We start from the raw sequence: 16,511 nt of genomic DNA, 5'->3' as shown, positions 1-16,511 counted from the left end.
TGTTTTTAATGACATGGGCTTACGTTGTAAATTCCATTTTTGCACTGCTGTAGGGTGTTTCGGCCGTTGAGTTTTGGAAAGTCAGCCCCAAACTTTAAACTAATTGCAGCAGAAGGTATTCTGCTGATTTATTAAGACCCCGTTCTTCACGTTTTGGAAAATTGTTTCATGGAAATTTAAAAGGAAGCTTTCTATACAGTCATAGATAAAACCACAATTTCGGAGTTTATTTGGAAAATAATTACCCCTCGAAGGCTGCCCTGTGTCCCAACGACACACACAGCTGTATAATGTACGCATAAAGCACGAGTTGCAGTACACAAATGCATGTCTTCATTGCAAGCATAAGTACCATTTTGATTATGTTATGATGTTGCTGTACTGCTTACTTCTAGTTAAGTAAAACTGTGTCGTCACAAGTTGCATTATCAAGGTACAAATTTGCAAAAATGGATTCGATCCGATTGCCTTTTGGTTGCCCTTAGTACATTCTTTAATACGGGAGCCATCTGAGGTGTCTATCGGCATTTTCAACTTTATAGCCTTTATATATTTTAATGTTTTTTGTGTTCTTTATCTTTGCCGGATAAATCATATAGATTAAGATCCAAAATGCACAAAAAATTGAACTTATTGTAATAATGTTTGTCTATTTACATTAGGTATTTCTTGAAGTTTGTTATAATGCCATGCAATTATAAGCTATGTTAGTGTTATACCTTTAGTTCAGATTATCTTTACTTATTTATGCTTGACCGCAGACAAAGCCGGATATACGTTTCTCTGTGGCGTGCCTTTCGTCTCACAAAGCTGTTTATTGTAATTGCAGTAAAAAGTACCGCCAGAAGGTCATCCTGATTGTGGTTTCTAAATCAAACTTGGTTGCACTCATATGTGTTTTGCAAAACTGCAGCAGCCGTTCGTTTTCCATAACGTAAGAAGGTCGAAAAACCAACCGGTGTTTATCACCAACCATAATGTCGAAAATCTCAAAGCAGCTTAATCTATTTTGATCGTCAATAGTTAAACGCCGCCATCGCAACCACAGGACGCTGAATAAAATCGAACACGCAGTCGCATATCTAACAAAAGTAAACCATTAACATAGTCAGTCTTCACAAGTTATTTTTATAAAATGTATACGAAACTAATTTTTGTAATGCCTAAATTTTATACAATTATACATACGAATATGCAATTTTAGTACTAAAAAGATTCTTTTTTAAACAAAATACATAACAGTTTGTAGATACGACTTATCGATGCGTTGGTGTATTTCGTCTCTTTAATTCGTTATTATTAGAAAAAAGTTTTCCAGCTTTGTAAGTATCTGTTCGCCCTTGATCCTAATTACATTTGAGTTTACACGGCGTTATCCAGGATCACAAGAAAAAAATGTTATAAAAATGCTTTTGGAAAACGCGAAGTAAGTTGGTCAATTTTCTTTGTTAATAGTTCCAGAGTAGGCCCACACACGGCTCCTTTCGTCTAACTTTAAACACGTGGTTTCCAACGTTGGGTCGCGACCCCTAAATGGTTCGCAAGAGGTTGTCAGGGGTCGCAGTGTACAACTTGTCAAACGGAAAATTGAGAAGAAAAAGGCAATAGCCGAAGGAGTAAGACCTCTAAAAATTTGCCTGAGTACACCAGTCGTGTTTATGACGTCACAATTAATTTTGATTTCAATGAATGACCGAAAATCAAGTCTAAAGGCCTTGTCTAATACAAAAAAGAACCGCGGACTCCCGTTTTGCGATACTTGGTAAAGTTTTATTGAACAACATTTATACACAATTAAATTCTCTGTAACAATATTTTTCCCATATTAAACAATTTTAGAAATAAACAATTATATAAAAAATCGATTCTTATTGTTTAGTTGAGGTTATGTTTAGAGCAGTCAATTTTTCATTGTTACGTCATAAGTTCAGAATACATTTTTCTCCTTTGGGATAAAAAAAGTCGCTGAAGCAAATAAACCTTAAAACCTGATAGGCATGCTCATGACGTAAATCTGAAAATTTCTGCCAAATTTTGAAACATTCGGTCTGAAAGTCGAGCATTTTGCCAAATTTGAAACGATCGTGAAATGTGTATTGTGTAATACGCCAAAAATGCGGGATTGCGCAGTTTTTTAAAAACACGACAGGAAGCAATCCTTTAAAAAACGGTTACGAGATGTTATAGCAAGATTCGCGCGAAAGGCGAAAAAAATGCGAAAAAAAAGAAAAAAAATAGCAAAAATATATGGAAAATGGTCTCGTGCCTAAACTGTGTCATATGCTGACAATTATTTTAGAGGAACAAAATATATTTAATTGCAGTATTTTTAAATAGCTTGTTGGCCAACTGAAAATGGTTTCATGGTCCACTACTGGGCCGTGGCCCATAGTTTGGGAACCACTGCCTTAAAGTAACATCCATTACATAACAATAGTGCACATTTTAATGTAAATCAACAACTTCAATTTTTTTAAAAACTGATACTGCCGTTTTGGTGCCAAGCAATCAAAGATAAAATCACATTTTCTGTGTACAAATTACTACACCTAAAGTTTTTGCACCCGCCGTTTTCAGATTTGTACAAATAGTTTTATCATGCTAAAAAACATTCATGAATATGTAGAACAAATATAGCGATAACTAAATCAATACCAAATAACACAGTTTTTAACCTGTTAATCTAGTCAAAATTTATCTTAAAATCAACTCACAATGTCATATTTAGAGTGCGACAGTAACCCATTATACTGAAATTTCCTCTGTAGTCTGTTTCATCAACGGATTAAATGCTGTGAGCCTTGAGTATAAATATCAAATAGTGCGGTTTTATGCGCTGTTTAATGGATTACATGGCCAGATTTATAAATGACACTTATAAATAAATACAACTTTTTAGCTCTGCAGAATCCTAAATTTCCTATAAATCAAGCTTTTCACCTATTAAATATAACCACGATTTTTGCTGTGTATTGAAAATTGGTTTGATTGAAATTTGTAATGTAATTTGTAGAAAACTCATTAGTAGGGCGATTATCTGTTGACGTAAAAAATCAGAAATTTAGACCAAAAAAATTAAAGTTATGACAAATTTTGACCTAAAAACATTTTTCGGACCAAAGGTTGACCTATTAGGAATACATTGATTTAAACACATTGTTGTACGAAGAAGTACAATAGTGTCGTGGCGTCGTTAGTCACTTGATTTTGGTGTTTTAAAGACGATCGGTTAAACGCAAATCAATATTTTTAAGAGTTTTGCATAAAACCGATAATATAACTGAGTTGATATTTTTGGGAAATCAAAATTACGAACAATTATAATGCTAAAAAAGAGAATTGTTGAGTAGTTGAAATACAAGGTAGAAGACCCAGCGTATCGATTTAGGAAAAGGATAATTTCTAATCACCATCGAAAAAATATATAACCAGGGTTGCCATACCGTCCTTATTTCTAAGATTTGTCCTTATTTTTAAGGGCCAGGTTTTAGAAAACTTCAGATCCTTTATGTTCTAATGTCCTTATTTTCGACTTGCGTCCTTATTTTGTCTTATTTTCAACAACTACAAAATTTCAATCGTTTTCCTATGGTATCGGGTGTTGCATGATCTTCTAAAATTATGCTTGTGCGCCAAGATTTTATGACATCATAAATAAATGAAAAGGTACTCGCGTGGCGTACAAGTCTCAGGCAGGCTTGTTAGAGTTTGTAGTAGATTTGGCTTTTTTTTAGGTAAGTTTGGCTTTTTTATTTCTGTCATCTGGCAACCCTGGTCTCAGGATTTTACTTCAAAGTGTTAAGATAGGTAGACCAGTGTTACATCAGATTTGGCTGCTGTACCACGAATCAGGATACAGCAGCTGACGACATTTTAGCAGTAAACAGCAGTACAAGGTTACTACTGTTTAGGCTACAGCAGAATAGGGTGCGACGAAAAAACAGTTTTTTTTTAAAGCAGAGACAAAATTCGAGCTGAACCTAATGCGATAAACTATAAACCTGCGTGGTTAATTCTTCCAGCATGCGTATATCATATATTGCCCAAATGAAGATATAACACAGTGAAAATGTTGTTGGTTGTAATTTAAAACTGAATTTTGATAAAGTGTCAGCTCAACGATATTTTTAAAAAGCTCACTGAAGTTTTTTGTTAAATTGCAAAGGATTTTTGTGCAGTTTGTTTTGTCATTTGACCTAAATTATTTTAACAAATTTTGACATAATGTGTAAATGTTTGCCCTATTTGATTTATTCCGATTAAATTGCTTAATGTATAGTATAGGACACATGTCCAATTTGTCCATTGTTATCAAAACACACTGTTCGTACCTTGGTATATATTTGCCGGTCGGAACATTCTTACAGCAAGGTGAAAAACACTGCTTTATTTGTCAACAACTTACAGCGTATTTCGTCCTGCGAAATTTAGGCGGTGACAAGTAGGACTATTGTATTATCGATATGTCAGGACGCTAAGTATGAGGTAGTCTAAGTAGAGGTGTGTCCTAATAACCACATCCCAATGGAATTGTCACAGAAACAAAATGACAATTTCGTGGTTGTGTAAAAGCCCATGGGAAAAAGAACATGACGCAATTATTAATTATAAACTATATAAAATAAAGATAAAAATCTGAAAACTGTATCATTAGCTTTATTTTTTTTTCATTGTTATTTTTAAAAGTTTACTAAATAATAAAAGCAAAAAACAAAGGCAAGGGTTTTAAGCGTCATGTGACCTCAAACGAATAAGTTGTTGGATTAGCTTTATTACAAAAGATTAGGTTTGACAAAACCCTTTGGGTAAACAGCAAACATCCTAAGATTAAATAAATACGAATAAAAACAGTTTTGTGAATACTAATAAGATTGTCAAAAAAGTAAATCGACATAATCTTGATAAAAACGTTTCGATACGTACTTGTATAATTATCAGTAAAATGAGAGCAAGTAGCAAAACGTTTTTATCAAGAGGATGACGATTTATTCGACTTTTTGACCTTGAGATTTTTATCAAGCTACATTACAGATTCGTGCATAGTGTACCTAAATCGTGACAAGTTCAGCTAAAAACAAAAAATTGTGCTCTCAATGACGCAAGTTGTCATACGAAACGTACGATAAATGTATAAGAAGCACCGGCGAAAGGCCAAGTGCGCTTTGGAAATCTAAAAACGTATTCAACGTCCGTAGTCATCAACAATTAACGGGCCTTTCCAGTTAGCTATTACGCGCGAACCGTGTAGCCAACGGCAAACTGGCAATTTGTACAAACCGTTGTACATCATTTGCAAACACAATAAATGCGTCATTGCGGTTTGCCGATTAAGCTAAGATGAGGTGTGCTCTGAATCCTTCGTTTCGATGGATATATAAGCTCTCGTCATTCCAGTAGAAGTATGCATTCTCTTCTGACCTTGTTAGAATAAAAGCTTGAAACCTTTGGAGAGAACGAACGAGAATGGGTTTCAACGAACGGGCGTTTCGTTGTTGTTTCGCTCTCTTTTTGTTGGCTGTGGGATCCATAGAGTTCACAGATTCGCAAAAACTCAAGTATGTTAAAATATTGTTGAGGTTATATGATCTAATTGTTGTTCTTTATTTTTTTAAATTATTCTTCGTGTTTACTAAAAAAAAAAAGATCAACATTAAAAGAGTTTTTTTATTTTAACAGTATTGAAAACCATAATTCCTAAACACATTTTAACCTTTTCAGGACGTCGATAATGGCACCTAAAAGTGCCAGAAAACTGCAACAGAATCGACTGATCAAAACATACGAATTAGATGGTGAGTACAAATACTTACAATTAAAATTACTTCGTGTGAATGTGTTAACCGTATATATGGCTCGCCCTTCGTGCGACCATCGGGTTGCACTCGCATTGTGTTTTCATGATTTGTAACGTTTGCGCGACTACATTGCAGACAAAGTGATATCAGCGTTCGTCGATCAGCATAACTCTATCAGGAGCAATGTGAAACCTCAAGCCACCGACATGAGACGTATTTCCTGGGATGAGAAACTTGCAAAAATATCTTCCGACTACTCAAAGCAGTGCGCGTTTGCTGTCAATCGGGTTAGTTCAGCGTGTTGCAGAGGATCAACAACTTCTGTTAACGATTTCCTCGCCGTGATCTTATAGCTTACACGTTAAACCGGTTCCGAAAACACTGTTTAGAAATATATAACAATCCATAACAAACAAAAAAGCAAAGTATTAGAAACGATGTAATCTGAAAAGTATTGGAAAATGTAATCTAAAATCGGCACGAATCAAATAAAAAAACAGTAATTTTTAACATGTCTATATATGATGACGCTTGTGTCTAATGGCATGCATTTATTTATTTTAGGGCAACAAACCAACCGCCTTTAAGCGCATCGATGAGAATATGTTCGTGTCGACAGCGCGCAATGTTAACCCGGCATTTGCTACCAGCGCTGTGAAAGCTTGGGAAGGCGAAAAAGTCAATTATGATTTTATGAGGAACAGATGTACCCCGGGAAAGGAATGCGACCATTACAGACAGGTAAGCCTCGTTACAAAAATGCAATGCTGTATGACCGTGATCTATTTGGTGCAGAATTTGGCCTACATTTTTGAGTCCACAGCAATCGCGCCATATCTAAAGCACACTAGATTTCACAAACCCTTGGTAAATAAAGTAGAGTCATAAAAGAGGGGGCACAAACAAGGGCGGATTATTGGATTACACAAGGCCATGCCACTCTAAACTATAGTTTTGCCTAACTTTAAAATACAAAACTGTGGTGCGCTTCGCGTTGTATGTGGCGTTTTGCCCACTATTGCACTAGACTCGACGTCGATATATACTTTGACAAACCCGAAAGAGAGACCTTTGACCTTATTAAAGCAAAATAACGATTTTTGTATAAAAAATCTTATTGACGTACCGAATATCCATGGTTAAGGGACGATATTGCACAATCTAGCAGGGACAGCGACAAATGTTGTAAGATTTAGTCACGCATACGGCGAATTTTTAGTTGTCCAGCAGTATTACACTAAAAACTCAGAAATACAGCGTGTTTAATGAATGGTTTATTAAGCGTTTTCTAAAATACGACGAGGTTGTAATAAAATACGTTAATTAATCACATTGTACTTAGGTTGTTTGGGGCGAATCCTTTAAAATAGGCTGTGGCGTCAGCAAATGCTCCGCTGTCAGCGTCGAAGGAAAAGTATGGCAGGATGTTCTTCTCTTGGTTTGTTATTACGGACCTGGAGGAAATTGGATTACCAGGTAGGACTTTTAACTCATAGCAGCTTATTTCCCTTTACTTTTATTGCACATTCTAAACCTTTTACGTTGCGTTACAGTCAACCTTACAAACCGGTGAGGGGAATTGCATTGCAAACCGGCACAAACCGTGTATGTGGAAATTGTCACTTCAATGACACGTGTTCCGAAAACCTCTGCACTAACAACTACCGGGAAAATCCACAAACAGGTTAGTTATAATAAAAATAGCAAACAAATTAGATTGTGTTATCTGAACTTACCAAGACAAAATTTTACAGTTTCCGTGTGGTCAACATGGACACCATGGACCGAATGTTCTGTTACTTGCGGCAACTTTGGCAGAAGGAAACGGGCAAGATTTTGCAGCTCGTTTATTGACTCTGAATGCGGTGGAAGACGTCGTCAAACTGAGTACAACTGCAATCGGAGACCGTGTGGTCGTACTGTCCCTGTTTCCGCTGGATGTAAGTGTTTCGTTGAAGACTTCATAAAATTTTGGTGGACACAACTAAAACTAATATATTTATTGGTACATAGCCGCGAAAGCCTGTGCCGTTACAAATGGTTGATATTTGTTCTACACGTACTAAGTTTAACGGATCGATATAGCGAGTCATTTCAATCAGATGATAGAGTAAAACGTTCTGATGGCTAATTATATTAATCATTTAGACTGGACTCGCTGGAAGAATTGGAGCTCCTGTAGCAAAACCTGTGGGGGAGGAAAACGACAGAGAACCCGAAGCTGCTCTTCTGGAAATATAAAAGACTGTCCACGTGGAAGCTCGAAAATGACAATTAGTTGCAACCGTCAACCCTGTGCTGGTAAGTTTCTGGCCACTTATCAGATAAAACATTACATAAACCAGGAGTAACCAACACGTCGATCGCCACATTTTAGCTGGTCGATCGCGTCGAATGTTTCTTACGTCATTAGTCATTACAGTAGCTGTCGCACACAAGCGGAACATTAAAATGACCAATTGTTTATTTGACAAGCCTTATAAAGCAATCTTTGACGTAACAAATTAACCTCCATCGCTGGCTTGGAATGCAATTAACGCTCAAAGTGTTCAATAAGTGTTATCGTGACTTTTTTACTGAACCAGTCGATTGCGAGTCTCTAAAAAATATTTCAGTCGATCGCAATCAAATATAAGTTGGCTACACCCGAACAAACCATTTAGAGAAAATCATTGGTAATTTATCATTGTATTCAAGACTTGATCAACATTTTCTGGACAATCCCTAATGCGAAAGGTGGTGCTTATTACAATAATTTATTGTTATAGCCTGGTCAGCGTGGCGCAGCTGGGAACGCTGCTCCAAAACTTGTGGAGGTGGAATTCGAAAGAGGTCGCGTGCCTGCAGCAGTGGCAGAGGTTCCGATTGCAGCGGTCTCGCGAAAACTGAACAAGCTTGTAACTCAAACAGCTGCGGGACAGTGCAGAGAAGTAAGTTATAGCAAATCAAATTTTTTATGTTAACAGATCACATAACTTTGCTTGGAAACTATTGTCTCTGGGTATTGTTTTGCGTTTTTAAGTAAGTACAGCATTTTAACCAGTGTTTGTCGAGCAATTTGTTGGAGAATAAAAATAATTTTTTTCTGAAAATCTTTAGAAGTCACCAATTGGTCAGCTTGGACTAAATGCTCAACGTCTTGCAACCTTGGCGAGAGAGTTCGTACGCGTAAATGTGCAGCGTCGAACTGTGGCACGCTCAAGTTAAAGGAATCAAAAACCTGTTTTCGGCAAACTTGTCCTCCATCAGTCAGAAGTAAGAAATTTATACGAATTACCTTTTTTCGTATTTAAACTAAACTTTCATTGTCGGGCTTGGGCTGCCATCACGTATTACGAATTACGATCCCAATAAGTCGTCTGACAAGTAATTTTATGTGACCAAACAAATTTTGATAGTTTTACTTGCTGGAAGCAAAACATATATATATATATACTGTATTTTATCGTGTGCTTCTCATGCTCTACATGCAGTTTACTCTATTACTTTAAAATGTAAAATAGTTTTACAAATAACTTAACACAGCATCGCTTTACAGAATGGTCGAAATGGAGTCCATGGTCGCAATGCAACAGGTCGTGTGGAACAGGGTCGCAAAAAAGGCGTCGTTCGTGTGAGGGTACGTTTGGACTTCGGTGTCGTGGCCTTGCTTCCGGCTCGCGGAAATGTTCCCCCTTACCTTGTGTCAAGCGCCAGCAGTGGTCGTTTTGGGGCTCTTGGTCAGTTTGTTCCAAGTCCTGTGGCACCGGGTCCCGATCGCGAAGTCGCGAATGCAAAGGTGGCAAGACCTGTCCTGGCCTTGCCTCTGGTAACCAACGATGCAGCACGCCACGCTGTGTCCTCGCGACTCCCAAGTGGAGCAAATGGGGACCGTGGGACCCTTGTTCAAGGTCCTGTGGGATCGGCCTTCAGAGACGGAAACGCACTTGCAGTCGCGCTCGGGCATGTCCAGGGTTCAATTCTGATTTACAGCGTTGCAGTACGCAACAGTGCGACCGTGTCCAGCCAAAGTGGTCCAAATGGTCCAAATGGTCCACCTGTTCGAAATCCTGCGGGAGTGGAATGCAAACAAGAAGACGCACTTGCAACGGTGTAGGGCGACGATGTGCAGGATCAGGCGTGGCGCGAAAATCGTGCAATACTGTCATCTGTCCACGTACGTAAAACTGTAATTAGATTTGAAGTATACTGTATTCAATTTGCGTCACCACCAATGGTCTGCGCAACTTTTCCACGGTGTTATTAACTTGTTGCTAAACTTGCCATTTTAAAATCGTTTCAACTTAATAGACTAAATATTTCGAGGCCTATTTGACATATTTCCTTACAAACTAGATTCAATCAAACATATATCACAATACTCTATTTTGCAATAGCTGTTTTTAAATTTGTTTCGTAAACGTGTATAATATAGTTCAATGTCGTCACGCATAACCGGATCCATAAAAACAAGTGAACCATTAAAAAAACCTTAATTATACATATCTATTTTAATCATAACACTTTCAATATACCATTTTTTTGTAAACTAATTTGTGAAAGAAACAAACATGTAGAGCTTGCACAAGCCGCTAAAATATGAAGTAGCCGCATATACAATAGCGATTTGTATACACGCCAGAAAATAAATCAGAGCTGCCAACGTTTTATCTTAACCCTCTCCCCTTCGTGTGCGCAGACTGGAGCGCTTGGTCCAAGTTACAGAACGAAAGTGCTGGAACATCGTGCAGCGCCTCGCGGCAGTACAGAACTCGAACATGCAGCACTGGGAAAGATGAAGACTGTTGCAACAGCAAGTGACGAGCATGCAATTCACCCAGTGTTTTTCTTTTACAGCAAAAATATTATTACAATTCATTTGCAGGTTGCCGCTATTTAGTACAGTTTACACTCCGTCTATCTACGCTTTCGTTTATATTCGTAAAAAAGGTTCACGTCCGTAATTCACCAAACCCTGGCAAATATTGTTGTTGATGCTTTGTCATTTGACTTTCTATAACTTTTTTTTAAACATTTATTTATTAATCGTATTTGTATTACTTTTTTTCTCTCACGCGTCTTTCTCTTAATGACCAGTCGTGCATTTTGCGTTAACGATCGACAAAGTCAGCGCCACAAATAAACAGCAAACTTTAACTTCTGTCTTTGATTATTATAAATATAACAAAATTAAATTGAAGCCAAATGCAAAAATTATGGTAAACATCAAGTTAGCCGAATTTTAAGATAAAAACTTGCCCTGGGCGTTTATAGTTACAATAGGTTCAATTTTCAAGCAATTTATGTCGACAACAAATATATGCGATATTGATATGGTTCTAAGGATATTTTTATGCTATGGTTTGTTTTAGACCAGGGGCGGGCAACATACGGTCCGGTCCGCGACGAGATTTTGAGCGGCCCGCAGACAGTTTCTGGTGTTACATGATAATGTGGCCCGCGGCCACATTCTGCCACAATCCCCCACTACTTGCTCACTACGTCAATTTATAAAGATTGTTAGCTATTCTTTGGTTTTTTGTTTTCTTTGTGTTTTTAGATTCTTTGTTTTGGGTTGAAATTATATTTAGAATTTACAAGATATTTTTCTATGGATTTGCCCAGAAACGTAAGTTTGAGAAGGAGTGACGCGAATAAGGATTTAATGCCCAAGTACTTTTGCACTCAAATTGGCAAGAATCAGTATTTTCTTTTGAATAACAAAATCCGAATAGTGAAAAACAAATGATTCCGGTTGCACATCAATGATAATAAAGAATTTTTGGATGTTAAGAGATAAATAAAATTCGCTAATAAGAGCATCATCAGTAGGGCGATTATTTTTTGACCTAAAACAATAAATTTTGCCCTAAACAAATATTTTTTGACAAAATTTTGACCTATTATAAATATATTGATTATTTTAAACAACAGCATTAGTGTCTTGGCGTCGTCAACAACACGTTTTTGATATTTCACTGACTCTCGGTCAGCTATTTTTTCAGGCTTATGCAAAATTATTGAAATCCTTAGTTGATATTTTTATCATTTCAAACAGTCAAATAACTATAAATTGCCGAAGGAAACAAAGACGCTGGTTATTTTAGAAAATGTTGTCAAGAGAAAACAGACAGCAAATACTGTTCAATACATTTGTCCAAATCAGAAATAAACAACTGTATAAAACGAAGCTGAGCCTAACGCGATAAACTTGGACAGGGTGGATAATTCTGGAAGCTTACACAGTTAAAATGTCGTTGAATATAACTCAAAAAAAAACTTTTTTTAATAAAATTTTAACATAACGTCAATTATAAAAAAGCTGATAATAGTTTTTTTCTAATTTTGTAAACGATTTATGTGCATTTTTATTTGTTTTTGACTAATTTTTTTACCTAATGTGTAATTAATTATCTCATAACATCTAAACAAACCGATTTTCGGTTTATAAAGTTGTGCTTAGTTTATTCTTTAAGTCGGCAAAAAAGTGTTGCCGTGTTTAACGAGTACAACGTTAGTCGCTATTATGCGACAAAACATGCAAGCTTTGACAGTACTTAATCCGGCCCGCCAAGTACTTCATTTGACCATATCTGGCCCGTCGACCGGAGAAGTTGCCCGCCCCTGTTTTAGACCGATTTTTTCCGAAGCTTTATAGAAAAAGTATACATCGTAAAGTTTCAAAGTTTCAGACATGGTGTAGAGCAGTGGTCCTCAACCGGTGTGCCACGGCATGATGTGGTGCCATTTTTAATGCTCAAGGATGCCGAGAAATATTTAAAAAAATTAAGAATCTGATTTTTTCTCAACTCTTACTACTTTTTGTATAACATTAGAGTTGAATATATCTAATTAAAACTTCCTACGTTGTGCAGAGTTGCGTGTGTTGTTCGAGTTCCATTTATTCTGACATTCTAGTGATTTACTCACGGAAATATCTTGTAGCCGTACCGCAATCCATTTAATATTTCTGAGGCGTGGCGCAAGACATAAAAGGTTAAGAACCACTGTTGAAGCGTGATATTTAGGTTCATATAATAGGTTCATGAGTTTGCACCCTTAGGGGCCTTTATTGAATGACAATAAAACAAGTGTGACGTCATTGTTTAAGTTCTTTACAGTTATCTACTCCTACCTAGCGGTATCAATACTTTATATGCGAGATACTTTTATATTGGCTTGCTTTGTTCAGCTCGCTAAGCAGAAACGACAAATCGACAGGCACCAGGCTGCTGGGTGTCGCTTCTCCCTGCGGAAATAGCCGCGCGTGCGGCGTTCATTGTGCGAACGCGTTTTATTATCTCTGAGGCTTTTCTTGGTAAAATAATTATTGCGTATACAAACAAGTTATTTTACCACCGCTTATTTAATTGCCAAATCTGTTGGTAAAGTAGACCTCTCTGTTAGCACCTGCTTCGCATGTTGCTCCAAATGTATCAACACCAGGCCTGCACAACTTTAAATTGTACAAGGACAGTAGCAAGCAAAACAACAATTTCGCGTGCGCCTACTGAGGTTGAATGTATTTTTAGGGGTGGCTTTACGAAGTTACGTTATAACATGGCGTCATACAAAAATAAATCTTATAAACACTGGGTTTATTTGGTTTAAATTGGAAAAAACTTTCGATTTAAAAGGTAGCATATTAGGCACATAAAGGAGTATTGCATATTGCTCAAAACAACAGATTTGAAGTCTGTTTTAACAATGACTGCACGAACCAAGGCATGGTAAAAATTTACAGACTAAAAGTTGGCAAAGTAAAGATAACCATAGGCGTTAAACCATTTTAAAACAATGATTATATCTGCTTTTCAACCATGTTAGATGGCCAAAATTCGATAATATGGCCGTACGCATTATATGTATAAAGTCTAATTATTATCAAATATATTTTTTGATCATTCCCTAAATACCTCGCCGTATTTGAATTTATTGTCGCGGTAATACATGAGGAGGCAGGGCCATGTAATAAATTTTCGCCCAAAGGAAAGAACATAACGTTACACGTGGCTTATTGCATACTGTCAAAATGCTGGTCTTGGCGTAATTCTTTTTTATTTGATTATTTTGCCTAAAATGTACCTTAAAAAATGCAAGTAAAAACCCCAGTAAACCTTTGTCAGGAGGGGCATAGTCTTTGTCAGGAGGCGGCACCGGACAGTGGTTGTGGAAAGAACAAATCCCTTCATAATACTATTACAAAAAGTCTTAAAGCAGCGTATAAAGACGAAGAAAAGTATTTTGCGAATTAAGCTTAAATAAACGCATTTTTGCGTCCTCTTAGGTGTGATATCCTTTTTTGTATTTAAATTTAATATTTTCGTACCAGATAAACGGGAACAGAAAGTTTGTTAAGCTTACTTCCTAATGACATCGCTAATTTTTTCACGACTCGGCCTTGAAAGATTTATGCTCTCAGTAGAAAACTTTCTTAGAGGGAACAGTGGTATAAATTCACGCAAACATGAAAAAACGAATGTATATCAAATCTAATTAGTTTGAAAGCTGTAAATAGTGACGTTAAAATAAATTTTAATAACCATAATGTTTTGTTCCTAATCTTAGGACGGAATAAATACACTACGAGCGCGAAAATGCGTTAATAAATAATAAATTTCAGTTCATATAGAAAGGGCAGTTCATATAGGTCACATCAAGCCACACGCTCTTTGTGAAAACGCCGTAAAGTGTACTACCAAGAAAAACAAGTTACGTTCCAGCAAATCGTAAACGCTTATTCTTCCTTTTTTGTATTACTTATTTGTCTTAAACTTAATAGTAAACATTTTCTTTTAAAAACGTACAAACAATGTGTTACAACTGCCCCGTCCAATGGGCATAAAAAATATCGAGAAAAGTTTTATGGAAATATGCAGCGCTTCTTGAAGTGAAGCCTCGCCCGGCCTTTTCACGGTTGACCTGTTTAGCCGATAAACTCGTGTTACTCAAGGTATCATAAATTCGATAACAGCCTATAGTTATGCCCTCTAAAAAGCTTCTTTATAAGCCAACTAAAATGGTCGTATTTTCCTAACGTACACTTGCTCTCTGTTATCAAAATTTTTCAAGCTTATTGACATCATATTGCTAAAGCAAATCGTTCGAAACAAATACATTGATGTGCTCGAACAAACTTATATACTGCTGCTTCCAAAAAGCAAATCACTCATTCTATAAAAAGTTTTGTTGTTAAAACAAACTTTATCTTGCATCAACATATGTAAATATATAGCAATACATATATATTGATAAAAATCCAGACAGCTTTTCGAATAATATATGTTTTATTTCATACGATCGAAAAAAGTTAAGTCAATGTACATTTCAAACATTATCTCTCGAGCCATGCAAGCTTCGGTTAGTGGGATTGCATATTTTAAAATGTTTAAAAGCTTCCTTTGTAACCAGTTACGAGGTAGACATGTTAAAGCTGCAAGGCAATTGTTTATGCTTTTACCTAAAAAGTTTTAGCGCACATGCAATATCATTCCCGATAATAATTATAGGTAGTTTTGTTAGGCGCAAGCTATTTCTTCGCCCTTACGGACCCTCTCCGCTACCGCTACCGTCGAATGTCAAAGCTGAATAACAAATAACAAAATGAGATAGTAATAGGTTCTTTCAATTTTGTCTTTAAAAAGATTTGATGAGTGGCCACATTGCAGAAGTTGAAGTCCTAGTCTAGTTTTTAGGAATAGATGTTCCAATTTAATTATTATTAACCAACTCGAATTAATGCCATAAATAAATGAACTTATAACCTAACTTATAATTTATGAAGTTAACAACCTGGTTACAATCTTATGTTCATATCTTATGTACGCTATATAGTATATACGTTAAGTATTTTCCAAACGTGGAAATTTTGTATTAATGTGACATTTAAGGAACCGTGTTCATCCACCATTTACCCTTCGAAATTTACGAACTTTTTTCACCGCTCACCTATACGGAATATATTTTAAACACTAACTGTTTGACAATATATATAAAAAAGGAGAACAATCAACGCAGAAAGCGGGTGTCAACCTCTTGTAGGACAAGGTTTCTTATTGCAATCCCCTTCCTCTTTCGCCGAACCGTCGCAGTCGCTGTCTTTTCCTGAGTTGCAAGCTCGAGTGCGAACGCGAATGCCGCCATCGCAGATGGAAGAGCACCTAGCCCACTCGCGCCACGGATTCCATTCTGCGTGTACGACAACATTGCCTGATCAAAACCGTAACCTGCTTGATCGCATATGTTGTGGACGTTCAGGATCCAATGACTTATATGAAATGTACGGCATTATTAGGGTCCCATAATTTAGCTTGATGATACTTTATCAACTTTGCAAATTCATCAAACCAAGGTGATGGTTGATATGTATAAACAACGGATTCTAAAAATAGTTGCAAATACATTAGAATTTTGTGCGCCTAACAAAGCTCACGTTTTTCGGATTTTTTTGTTTTTGTTAATATACAGCGGAAATTAACTGAAAATAGTAGGGATTTGCTATACATGTTTCAACATATATTATTAAATATATGAGTATATTTTCACTTACTTGGACACGGTCGGCCGTTGCATCTGATGTATAATCGCGAGCTTCCTCTGCAGTCGTTGATGTTTCCGCTTTTACAAGTTCTTGTCTTCACCTTTCGCCCACCACCGCACGTCGCAGTACAAGCGCTGTACGGTCCCCAGCGGGACCAATCTTGAGTAAACAGAACAAACATGTTTATAGCAACCTAA

The 16,511-nt window shown here is 36.7% G+C and overlaps 1 protein-coding gene across 1 annotated transcript; it reads left to right on the top strand.

Moving 5' to 3' along the window:
* The first annotated feature begins 5,398 nt into the window (after nt 1-5,398).
* LOC146168447 (A disintegrin and metalloproteinase with thrombospondin motifs adt-1-like) lies at nt 5,399-10,931 on the top strand. The gene is made up of 12 exons (XM_083390798.1): nt 5,399-5,555; nt 5,719-5,792; nt 5,931-6,082; nt 6,360-6,536; nt 7,138-7,271; nt 7,349-7,479; nt 7,550-7,735; nt 7,944-8,096; nt 8,564-8,725; nt 8,895-9,050; nt 9,334-9,951; nt 10,474-10,931. The coding sequence occupies exons 1-12, from the start codon at nt 5,464-5,466 to the stop codon at nt 10,593-10,595; spliced, it is 2,157 nt and encodes a 718-aa protein (XP_083246924.1). The 5' UTR covers nt 5,399-5,463; the 3' UTR covers nt 10,596-10,931.
* Nucleotides 10,932-16,511: the final 5,580 nt, after the last annotated feature.

The sequence above is a fragment of the Ascidiella aspersa genome, chromosome 1 (genome assembly GCF_963924565.1).
Source record: "Ascidiella aspersa chromosome 1, kaAscAspe10.2, whole genome shotgun sequence".
Classification (NCBI taxonomy): domain Eukaryota; kingdom Metazoa; phylum Chordata; class Ascidiacea; order Phlebobranchia; family Ascidiidae; genus Ascidiella; species Ascidiella aspersa.
The sequence above is the reverse complement of the archived record's forward strand: the minus strand, read 5'-3'. Positions and strand labels throughout refer to the sequence as shown.

Excerpts from the sequence above, each read along its gene's own strand:
- LOC146168447 (XM_083390798.1), top strand. The coding sequence starts at position 5,464 with ATGGGTTTCAACGAACGGGCGTTTCGTTGTTGTTTCGCTCTCTTTTTG. Across the intron at positions 8,726-8,894 it reads CTGCGGGACAGTGCAGAGAA|AAGTCACCAATTGGTCAGCT; the intron begins GTAAGTTATAGC and ends GAAAATCTTTAG. Across the intron at positions 9,952-10,473 it reads CAATACTGTCATCTGTCCAC|ACTGGAGCGCTTGGTCCAAG; the intron begins GTACGTAAAACT and ends TCGTGTGCGCAG.